This window comes from Neoarius graeffei, chromosome 1 (genome assembly GCF_027579695.1).
Source record: "Neoarius graeffei isolate fNeoGra1 chromosome 1, fNeoGra1.pri, whole genome shotgun sequence".
Classification (NCBI taxonomy): domain Eukaryota; kingdom Metazoa; phylum Chordata; class Actinopteri; order Siluriformes; family Ariidae; genus Neoarius; species Neoarius graeffei.
This window is the reverse complement of record NC_083569.1, coordinates 129,797,477-129,809,953: the sequence shown is the minus strand read 5'-3', so window position 1 is coordinate 129,809,953 and position 12,477 is coordinate 129,797,477. Positions and strand designations below refer to the sequence as shown.

At 42.9% G+C, this 12,477-nt stretch overlaps 1 protein-coding gene across 4 annotated transcripts in view; it reads left to right on the top strand.

Annotated features, from left to right (window-relative positions):
* The window catches only part of dspa (desmoplakin a), a 67,109-nt gene that overhangs the window by 50,675 nt on the left and 3,957 nt on the right, over positions 1–12,477 (top strand). For 3 of the 4 annotated variants that reach the window (XM_060917396.1, XM_060917390.1, XM_060917405.1), the window contains 4 exons: positions 2,636–2,719; positions 3,833–3,940; positions 6,331–6,429; positions 10,542–12,368. In XM_060917396.1, coding sequence (XP_060773379.1) covers positions 2,636–2,719; positions 3,833–3,940; positions 6,331–6,429; positions 10,542–12,368 — 2,118 coding nt within the window. The remainder of the gene's footprint in view (positions 1–2,635; positions 2,720–3,832; positions 3,941–6,330; positions 6,430–10,541; positions 12,369–12,477) is intronic. The other variant, XM_060917416.1, reaches the window with a different exon arrangement.

Genomic DNA, 12,477 nt, shown 5'->3' with positions numbered 1-12,477 from the left:
CTGAAATGGCTGATTTTAAGTTTTCTTGGTTTGCTTTTTCTTTTTCGGATCTTGTGAGTCTTTTTGTTGTTTCTTTTTCACATTCTATTTGGTGTTCTTTCCTGCGAGTGTGGAAGCATCTGCCCGTTTCACCAATATAGACTTTATTACATGAACGGCAAGGGATTTCATAGATGACGTTGCATTTATTGTCCAGTTGTATTTTGTCTTTGGGGTGAACTAGCAGCTGTCGGAGGTTCTTGTATGGTTTGACCGGGGTGTTGATGTGGTATTTCCTCATGGATCGTTGGATGCGTTCTGTAACTCCTTTTATATATGGTAATGTGACACAAAAAAAGGAAAGAAACAAACAAACAAGAAAAAACACAGAAAAAACAAACCGGGGCTTTGTCACATTACCATATATAAAAGGAGTTACAGAACGCATCCAACGATCCATGAGGAAATACCACATCAACACCCCGGTCAAACCATACAAGAACCTCTGACAGCTGCTAGTTCACCCCAAAGACAAAATACAACTGGACAATAAATGCAATGTCATCTATGAAATCCCTTGCCGGTCATGCAATAAAGTCTATATTGGTGAAACGGGCAGATGCTTCCACACTCGCAGGAAAGAACACCAATTAGAATGTGAAAAAGAAACAACAAAAAGACTCACAAGATCCGAAAAAGAAAAAGCAAACCAAGAAAACTTAAAATCAGCCATTTCAGACCACTGCAAACGGCAAAATCATATAATGAATTGGGAAGAGGCCAGAGTCATTCGCGCTGAAGAGAATAGATATCAGCATTGGATTTTGGAGGCAGTGGAGATACGTAAGCGGGTGCAGAGGACGATGAACCGGGATGAGGGAGCGTACGCGCTGTCACACACCTGGAGCGCCGTCCTGGGGCAACGACCTGACAGCAGGAGGCGTGGACTACCTGTCAAATTGGGCGGGACGTTCACGCCTCCATAGAGTAACATCAGCTGATAAGGCACGTCACCACTCGACATCTGGTGACTGTTTTGAAGAAGGCAGAAGTGTTCGCCGAAACTGTCAACAAGCGAGGTAACGTACTTAAAAATACGTGTCTTAAGAAACGAACTTAAAAGAATAGATACCTAGTGTAATATTCTGTTGAAGTATCAATACTCAAACAGCCAAGGAAACAAACCAACCATATAAAGGACAACTTAAGTAGAGAACTCAAAACGGCTAACCCCAGGCTAGACAGCACACAGCTTGGATTGGTCTTGACCAAAACACAGTGGACAGGGAAGCAGGGGGAAGGTGTAGCCTGAAGAGGTAGGTCTTCGGTCTGTGCTTGAAGGTGGTCAGGGAGTTGGCAGTTCTGACCTCAATGGGAAGGTCATTCCAATAACAGGGAACCAGGACAGACAGCAGTCATGAGTGGGCGGGACAGAAGCAGAGAGGAGGAGGGGCCAGGTGACCAGTAGTAGCAGAGCGTAGGGATCTGGCTGGTGTGTAGGGGCGGATCAGACTCTGGAGGTAGGTTGGACTTGACCCCTTAAGAGCCTAGTAAGCTAGCACCAACATTTTAAATTTGATGTGAGCTGCAATAGGTAGCCAGTGTAGGTCGGCAGGCAAAGGGATGACATGGGAAGAACAAGGGAGGTGGTAGACCAGGTGAGCTCCAACATTCTGGATGAGCTGCAGAGGTCTGATGGCAGAAGCTGGAAGGCCAGCAAGGAGAGAGTTGCAGTAGTCCAAGAGGGAGAGGATCAGCGCTTGGACCAGGAGCTGAGTAGAGTAGGTGGTGAGAAAAGGGCAGAAACTTCAGATGTTGTAGAGGAGGAATCTACACATCTGGGCCACTGCAGTGATGTTCACTGAGGAGCAGAGTTTGTTGTTGAACACGACTCCTAGATTCTTCATGCTGGGTGAAGGAGACCTAGAGATGTCCCCCAGGGAGATGACGATGTCCAGGGGTGGAGAAGATGGAGTAGGAATGTAGATTACCTCCGTCTTGCCTGGGTTGAGCTTCAGGTGATGGTTGTCCATCCAGCTCTGGATGTCATACAGGCAAGCAGAGATGTGAGCGGAGATCTGTGTGTCAGAAGGAGAAACAGTTGGGTGTCCTCAGCATAGCAGTGGTAGGATACATCATGAGCAGAGATGATCGGGTCGAGAGACTGTATGTGGAGGGAGAAGAGAGGCAGACCAAGGACTGAACCTTGAGGGACACTGGTGGTAAGTGGGTGTGGTGCTGATACACTATCAGACCAGGTAACCTGGAAGGAGCGACTGGAGAGGTAGGACGTAAACCAGTCTAGGGCTGTCCCACAGATCCCTAGAGCTGATAAGGATGACAGGAGGATGGGGTGATCAACAGTGTCAAATGCAGCAGAAAGATCAAGGAGAATCAGGACTGAGGAGAGGGAGGCGGCATGTGCTGCATGAAGTGCTTCACTGACAGACAGAAGTGCAGTCTAGGTTGAGTGTCTGGCTCGGAAGCCGGACTGGTGAGGATCCAGGAGGTTGTTCCGTGAGAGAAAAAAGGAGAGTTGGTTAACAACAGCACATCCAAATGTCTTTGACAGGAAGGGGACACACACACACACACACACACACACGCTGCAGCGCTACAAACTGAGCACATGACTGTATGACTGTGTGTGTAACAGATGCTGCATTCTGAGATTAAGGGGAAAAAGGACAAAGTGGATGAAGTGCAGAAGGATGCCAGCACCTGTGCAGCCTCCATAAAGGTGTACACACACACACACACACACACACACACACACACACGCGCGCGCAAGATAAAACACTCTGTACATTCAGGCTCCACCCACACATATTTTTGAAAACGTGGTTTTCAAACTTTTTTTTTAGAAATATCTGTTGACAAGAAAACAGTGATATGAGGCGCACACACACAGGAAAAAAATATGTTTTCAAAAACGTCCATATTGAGGTTTTTCACCCACGTAACCAAGTCATGTGATGCTGCCATTTTGGACGTCACGGCTCGAATCAGTTTGAATGCGAGGAAGGCGACAAACGAAAAACATAAAAGAAAAAGGAGCGAGATGCAGAAAACACCTTCACTATCCAGCGACGTAGGGCATTTACAGGGCGAGCAGAGGGAGAGGTATTTGCAAAAATTGAGGTTAGCAGGCTTAGAGAACGACGTTTACCTGCTTCCACCAGGATTGTTCACTGACAGCTAAGGTTTGTTCACATTTTCATTTACTTTCGGTCCTCAGGATAAACAAAATGTTATTAAATGTCATTGAAATAACTTCTTAGTCTGTTGAGACATGGCCCGTTATAAGTTTTTCCTTTACTGTATTTACTAGTTTACTGAGCGCGCTCCGGGGCTGGCTGGCGCTAGCTAGCTAGCGCGCTCCGGGGCTGGCTGGCTCAGTAAACTAGTAAATACAGTAAAGGAAAAACTTGAGACTGAAAGGTTTTAACAGTCATCCAAATGACTGAACGTAAACGTTGCTACAGTAACATACTAGCTACTATGATGTTGACATTAGCTAGCTTGCCGTTCAAAATGGCGGACACTGGGGCGTCACGTGACCCTGTGATGTCAGATGAAAAAACTCAATAGGTGTGACGTAATATGAGAATTACGACTGATCATGAATCTTTTTGAAGATTACAGACACAAAACCTCTGAAACTCCCACAAGGTATTCGCTAGAATACACACACACACACACCTTCATCATCACACTATGTCTCTTCTGGAAATGCTCATCATCTTCAGCCTTTAGTTATATCCCGATGTTGTGCTGTTCGTCAGAGAACATATTTATTCACCCATGGTTTATGTAGACTGTGTGAACTCACTCTCGATCTTCTCCTTACCAGGATTATGAGCTTGAGTTGGCATCGTACAGCGCTGGATTGGAGACGCTGCTCAAAATTCCCATCAAGCGAACCATGCTGCAGTCTCCAGCGAACGTGCTGAACCTGGAGGTACTGAACCAGCTCAGCACTGCTTCTGTACAATAAACCAGAGCAGCTGTACACTGGAGTCGGGTCGCCTTGCATAAATAAACAGGGAGCTCGCTAAAGGTGCCAGAAAACCCGATATTAAAGCGTAGCTAGCTGCTTAGTGAGGAGTTGTCACTGGAATAGCTACACTTGCACACCATTACGCTATAAAATAAAACATTAAAGGATATGGGACATGGATTTTTTTCTGGGTATAATTATGTATAAAGGACATAAGAAATGCCATCTAAATCACTGCAGGGCGTCAAAAATGTGAAAATCATCACATTATTCAACTTTTTTATACATCAGCGTAAAACAAGGATTCGTTAATGAGCTAAGCAGTCACGTGACCCGTGACGTCACAAAAACTTTCCAAGGAGCCAGCGCTTGGGAATCTAATGTAAACAGGTTACCGAAATGGACACCATCGACAGTGATATTCCCGATGTTTCACAGAGATGTGAAGTTAGACCCTATCAATTCGAACCGATAGCTGGAAATTCACATGAACATGGATCTTGTCTTTACTCTGACGGGTCAGATGATTCTGAGAGTGAGAGTTCATTCACCCCTCATGAAACTGAAAGCGGTCGGCTCGATAACACTTCCTGGTAAGTTAAAAACAATTCTGCTCAAAGGCTAATGATCTGTTGAAAGAAGTATTATTTTTGTATCATACAATGAAAGTTCATCATAGATCTAGCTAAAGTCCGTTGCAAGCTAGTTTTTTTTTGCTGATATTTTTCGAGATTGATTGAGATACAATGCTTCCAGAGTCCGAGATGAAAACATTCAAAATGGCGAAACGAGTCAGAATTATGATAATCAATAATTGATACACCCAAAATTATAATACTAATCCTTACCGCATGAGGCCCATGGTAAAACCACACTTCCAGGAGGGGCTGCCGTCTGCCTCCCAAGCCGGCCGAGAGCGCTCCTCGTCGGGCACGGCCAGGCGGGCGAATGCCCTGGTCCGTCCACCCTGTCTAAAAAATAATGGTACAACTCCGAGTGAAGGTATCAATGCGCTGTCGAAGCGCGCAGAAGGTGTTAGTACGCCTGTCATTATAGTGCGGATTTTCCATAGCATAGAAAATCGCCACGTTTCAATTTGTGTAACTGAACTTTGTTTCATGTCACTGGTCATATAAACCTATGTAAACAGGAAAAACGCGGAAGAGTTTGGTCGCATCTAACTACAGCCCCAAAAAATACCATTGGCCATGCTGAGCCTAGCTACATTGCTAACAGGAGTGAGAGCGCGTCTGACTGACTGGTAGGTCACAATACACCATGATGTTCAATGTACGTTAAAGACTATAAAAACAATTTTCTTGTCATCCACTTCTCCATTCATCTACCCGCTTGTGCTGTGCCCGAAAGTTTTTGTGACGTATGATCACATGACAGCGGCTCTTCCGGTTGTAAAATATGCATATCGGAGCTCGAGCAGAAATGCCATATAATCACGAATATAACGATTTTGTTGAATTTAATAGATAATTTTGTATTTGTTGATGCAATTATTTCATATTTTTAATGGAAAGAAACTGATATAGTGTGCATTTATGTTTCATGTCCCATATCCTTTAAGTACATAAGCATTATCTGCTAAACTAGATTTTTTTTCTCAATTCTATGTAGATTCGATACGACACTGTAAAGCAACAAATCCAAATGATCATCTCGAACAATTCCTTGGACCATAACGACGTTTCTTCTATTCCATGCTCACAGGATGAGTGTGTATGTTGCTGATCTAATCTGAGAACAACGCTAATACAAAGCAGAGTACATAACATGTACACTGTCCTCTACAATTATTGGCCCCCTTGTAAAGATTAGTAAAAAGGATTAGAAAAAATCTACTTTTTGGTGAAGTCGCTTCGTCTCACACTAAAAAAAAAAAAGATAAAAATCCAACCTCTAATTGAAATCAGTTTATTCAGAATAAAATAAATTCCTCATCAAGAAATACTTATTTTCAATATTCAGTATTATTTTTTACCCTTTTACTGATCTTTACAAGGGGTGCCAATAATTGTGGAGGGCACTGATTAGTGCAATATTTAATTAAAATTGGTTAGCTTTAGAAGCTACTGTATATTTACTGTAGCTACTAACTTTTCTCATTAGAACTTAAAAAAAAAAAGCTAGATAGGCCACGCCCACAATCGACAAACGTATCGGTCGCTACATGTCCACAAGAGACAAGCGAGATGAGAGACTCGTCACGTGCTCTTGTGACTGCGGCGTTAAAGGCGTTCAGTGTGCTCTGTAAATAAAATGATGGTTGTGTTTTTATTTTTGCAAGATTGGATAAGATTGATTTTATCATATTGATTGTTCTTCCTCCTCCACGTCAGGCAGCAGATGTTCAGTCTCGTTATATCGAGCTGCTGACTCGCTCGGATGATTACTACAAGTTCCTCATACAGATGCAGAAGAACATGGAGGAGCTAAAGGTGAGTGCTCAGTTCATGGACTGTAGTTTTAGTATTTTATTTTATTTTAAGATGTGTTTAGCAAGGAATAAAACACTGTGGGTTGTGCGGTTAGAGGAAAATAATCAACAGCAGGGTGGTGTGATAAATTGGAGTTACTGTAAAAATAAATAAATAGGACATACTGTACAGTAGCAGTCTAAAGTTTGGACACGCCTTCTAATTTAGTGTTTTTTCTTGATTTTTATGTCACTTCATGCCTTTAAAGTAATGATGGATGTCGTTTCTCTTTACTGAGTTGTTCGGTTCTTGACATAATATAGATTACTACAGTTGTGGAATCGGGCTATTTACTGTATTTTTGTTATTTACTGTTTACTATTTGATCTTAAATGCATTAAGAAGGTAAGAAACTCGTCCACTAATGACCTTTTGACGAGACACATCTATTAATTGTGAAGTATTCCAGGTGACTCCCTCATGAAGCCGGTTAAGAGAATGACAATAGCGTACAAAGAATCATCAAAGGAAACGCTGGATATATTGAAGAATCTAAAATATCAAACATATTGTTTTTTTAACATTATTTTTGTTTTCCACATAATTCCAGACATATTCCAGATGTTATTTCATAGTGTTTGATGTCTTCAGTTTTGTTCTACAGTGTAGAGAACAGTCACAATACAGAAACACCTAAATAAAGGTTTCATAGTTACATGTAATATCATGGAGCATCAGTGAAATGGGTTCGTTCCTGTTCTCACTTGCATTATAGCAGCAATAAACAGTCCTCCCCTCACCAGGCTCTCTCTATTCTCTCTCGTGAAGTTAATAAGAGAAAAAACACAACTTGTCGTGTTCCTGCGAAACTGTAAAGAAGTGTAAACTCCTCTGGCCTGAAGATATTGCAGAACTGAAAGTTCCAGCTTCACCTCTGACTGATACACAGTGCTGACACTGGAGACTCCTTCCAGAAATGTCTCCTGGCAGAAAACATCACCATATCAACAATGACATGTTGATTAATCCGTTTATGTGGCGTGTCTGCTGTATACATCCCTGTGAATGAGCTGTTACTATAGAAATCGTGCCGTGTTAGACCGAGGGTGCCAATATAAAGCTGTGGGTTTGCACCTGCACTGCTGTCAGAGCTGCTGTTATAGACCCTTTTCAGTCACGTGACCTTCGTAAACGCGACCACCATTTTGGACATGTAGCGGACTTCGGCTCGAATTGGTTTGAATGCGAGGAAGGCGACAAACGGAGAACATACAAGAAAAAGGAGCGAGATGCAGAAAACACCTTCACTATCCAGTGACGTAGGGCATTTACAGGGCGAGCAGAGGGAGAAATAACAACAGTAACGACACATTAGCAACGCTGTACAGAAATAACGGTTTATGGCACAGACCCTTTCGGTTCTCGCTCATCTAGCTGCTACAATGACTGCTTAGACTGCAACAATAATACCGAACACACATTTAAGTATCCGTCGTAAAGACGTGAAACTCGTCGAGTGACGAGTGTGTTCATTGATAAGCTAACACAATCTAAAAGTAGACATACCATCACACTGCCCTGGCGCTGTGTACAGTTTACCTTCTATGGTTTGTGCACTCACTAGTTGCCATTACTTTCTCCAACCGCTGTTACAGATTACAGGGAACGACCTGGATTTAAGAGACAAATACCTGTTCCTCTTGTTTTGAACACTTATTTGTAGGCAGTGCTTAATTTGTAAAGTGGGAGGTCCCGGAGCGCAGAGGATGAGCGGCTCCGGTGCAGAAAAAAAGAGGGGAGAGGGGGGCGCTGCGCTGCGCTTCTGGGCATGTTTTGTAATAACACTGCAAATTAAGTTCATCTGCAGATATTTTGTGGATGTCGTTTCATGAGAGAAATCACCAACAAGACAGATATCAAAATCAGACATTAACACTAAATAAACTTGCATTTTTTAATTTAATTATTATTATTATTATTATTTTTTTTGTTACATAGTCAAGAGAGGTGTCGGATCACCGGATCCAGTGTAAATAGCTGCCGGAGCCAACGCCCGAGGTTCCAGAGCGCGCTCCGGCTTGCTCCCCTCAAATTAAGCGCTGTTTGTAGGACACTGCCTCTGATCTGTCCTACAGTCTACCAACAGCAAAGGAACACAACGCTAGCTAATGTCGTTAGCTAATAGCTACTACAGAAGAACAAAGCGGTTACAATGGGTTATTTTAGCCTATTTGGTTACACACTCGCCGCCACAGAATGTTAACAGCAATGTAATGCCTTTTCTGGCTAATTTTATTCGTCTTACCTCCAACAAAGTGGTCACTACACAAGCGCTGGTATGCCGAGGGCTGCCAATCTTTCCTGTTTATGGCCGCTATCCATCTTCTCCGTCGGGATCCGATAAAATGATAACCCTTGCCTTGTTTGTTGATGGTTACTACATCCAGGTGCACAACAATATAGTGGCATGATGGAAGTCTTGCTGAAAATAAACACTTTCTTTGCTGCCGTTCCTCAATGCTGGCTGTGGTAAACTACTGGTAGTACACGTCCAAAATGGCGGCCACGTTTGTCGTGACGTCACGTGAAAAGGGTCTATAGAGAATTCTTCTGACCAGTCAGAATTCTACAGCAGTATGGGATAGGTTCACAATCATTTCTGTTTTAACCAAAATAACTAATTAGATGACACATCCAAAAATTCTAATGCTGTGTGCATAACTGCCACATACATACTCGGTGTTTTCCCCAGAAAAAAATTAAAGCCCTAAATTCTGGCATGATAATACAGACAATTGAGCGCCAACGGCACGAAGCGAAACTAGGGGGGTCTGGGGGCATTCCCCCCCGGAAAATTTATTGAAAATCGATGCTCTCAGGTGCATTTTCAGGGTCTTGGAGAGGTTTTAGATCCATGATTATAGGATAGATTTTAACAGTGTTTCAATGATGTCTGACCTAAATAGTATTAATGTAAACACATTTGAAATTTCACCTTAAAGTTCAACATGCAAGTTAAACTGTTTTGTTATCGATTACTGAGGTCTATGATCAACTGAAAATCTACAGGGATCCCTTAATTATCTATGATCAAGTCGTGTTGTAACAAAAATGTGCATGAAAATATGAACAGTGGTTTGCTCCATCTTATGCAATCCAATGAAGAGAATCGATCATCATGACCTCCTGTTGATCACAAAGGGATCTGAACCAAAGACCTGCCACCGTAAAATAAGTTGCTGTATTACTATAACTGTAATGATTTAGAATGTTTCTGATGCAATTACCGTAATATATGTAGAACTAAGGTGCACTGAAAAGAAAAGTCAGGCAACTGCATATTATAAAGTTTACATTTTTGCACTTTATTAAATGGACTAGATTAAGATTAAAACATTTAAAGGAAAAGAGAACTTAATTCATACATTTAAGTTTGCAGAAAGATTATGTATTTATAAACACATTCATGAATGATAATAGACTCGGTCAAACTTGTGTGATTTAAAATCAGTCGGCTTTGTCCGTCTGGTGGGGGACGACATCGGCAGCCAATGAGATCGCTTAGAATGAATCGGAAGATTCCGGGATGTCTGACGTTTTCTTTCGATATTTTTATTGGACGGTTTGAACACGTGATCTTGACGTAGCCAACAGATTAGTTTGTTTACATCATACCACGCGGATTACTTTGCCAGAATCAACACAAACATTGGAAAAAAAGGCCGCTTGTTTGACACAAATATCAGTCGATATGTAAATGGATCTGTTATTTGCTCTCCTATGTATCGAGTTACTTGTGGGGAGGAAATTTAACGTATCGGTATAAATCTAAGCGTATCGGATTTTAACTAAAGCCACTAAGCGTATCAGCAGGCAGAGCGAGCGTATCGGGCCCGACACGCTAAAACGCTTTGGGGAAAACCATGCATACTGCTGTTCCAGCTCAGCTGAAAATATACAGAATTTAATATGCATGTAGTTGAGTGAAGGCATGTTTATTTAAATTTAATTAAAAGGTTACTAAACTGCCCGTAATTTAAGACACTTTTCTGCTGCTGTCTGTAGTTTCCTGTCAGTTAATGTCCTACACCACACCTAACATATTCCCCTGCAATGTGTTCTCCTCTTTTCAGATGCAAAACACTAAAATTGACCTTCTGGAGGAAGATCTAAGGCGTCTGAAGGATGAACTGCAGGACCACTCGCATAAGAACAGGTCCCTGGAGGAGAGCTTGGCCCGTCACAAACTAGAACTCTCCCAATCTAAGGAACGGATAATCTCTATGGAGGAAGTGAAGAGCACTGAGGCTATGAGGTACCATACCACTAAGGAGAACCTGGACAGCACCCAACATCAGCTAAATGAACTACATGACCAGGTGGCGCGGCTCACATTGCTTATTGATGAGGAGAAACGTAAGCGAAGGCTGGCTGAGGACCGTTATACCAGCCAACAACAGGAGTATGAGACCACCATCCGCAAGAGACAGAAAGAGCTGGATGAACTTAACTGGTCCAAGATTAATTTTGAGAAGACCATCAAGGACAAGGAGCGGGAGATTGATAGTCTGAAGATGCAGTTAGAGGACGAGGCCTCCCGGCGCCGAGCAGCGGAATCTGAAACCTCTAAGGTAAGAAACCACTTGAACCAGGAGATCAGTACTCTAAAACAAACGTACGAGTCCGAGATCCACATCACCAAAACCAGTGTGCTAAAGGCCACACAGCAAAGGGAGGAGGACACCGCTGACCTGAAACTGCAGCTGGATAGGCTCATGGATGAGAAACGAGATCTTGAGGAGGAGCTCAGGAGGCTTCAGTTGTCCATCAGCCAAATGGAAGAAGCCAAAATGAGGGCTGAGCAGGAAGCACACCAACAAAGATCTTCAGGAACAGAGGAGAGCAGAAGGCGAAAGGAACTAGAGATACACATTCAAACCATCACACGACAGATGACTGAACTTGAGACTACGCACAAGGAAGAACTCGCACAGGCCAACAACAGAATGCAAGAAAAGGTCCATCAGATTACGGTCCTTACTCGCAACCATGATGACGAGATCCGGAAGAGAAGAGCTCTGGAACAAGAGAATCAAAGACTTCGACAGGCAGAGGCCGACTTGCTCGCCAAGCATACTTCTTCCCAGGAAGTCATAAACAAGCTAAAAATCACAGAGAAGGAGACAAACCTTATTCGTATCGAGCTGGAGAAACAAGCAAGTGAAAAAGGAAAAGTGGAGCAGAGCGCTGCCAGAATGCAGACTCGCATTAAAGATTTGCAGCTCATGATAGACAACCTGGAGGCTGATCTGGAGAAAGAGAAAAAAAGCAGACAGGATGAACTTACAAGGAAAAAGAGAATAGAAAGTGAACTGGAAAGGGTGAATCAGTTGTGCAGAGAGTACACAACTACCATTAACACTCTACGTGTCCATAAGGAAGAGGAGAGTGCTGCCGGCCGAAGACATGAACAGGAGCTCCATCATGTCCAGGAGGAGCTGAACAGCTGTCAGAAGGAATACAAAGTAACTTCGGAGAAACTTAACAGGCTGACGGCTGAGCTGAAGGCCTTGCAACAGCAGCTGACTCAAGAGCAGGCCCGTGTGCGAGAGGTCAACCTACGCAACGAGACTCTGTCCAAGACCATTGAGGAGAAGAGCCGAGGGCTAAATGAAAAAGTGTCTGAAATTGAGAAGCTCAAGAGTCTTACTCAAAACCTCACCAAGGATAGGCTGAAACTAGAGGAGGACCTGAGGAGTACACGCCAGGAACGGGATGACTTGCGGAACAACAAAAACAGCAATGAGAGTGAACACGTGGCCCAAATGTCAGCCATACAGCTCCAGCTTCAGAGCTCAAATAAGAGAGGCCTAGAGCTCCAGGCCCACATTAGTGAGCTGACAAAAGAGAGGGAAAATTTAAAGGCGGAAATAGCCAAAATCCAAAAGCAGTACACGGAGGTATTTTAGTAGATAAATTACATTATAAAATCCACCAAATTCCTTTCACTGTTGCTTCTTTTGATTAATGCTGCTGTATTTTGCTTTATAACTGTGCATAATTTATACT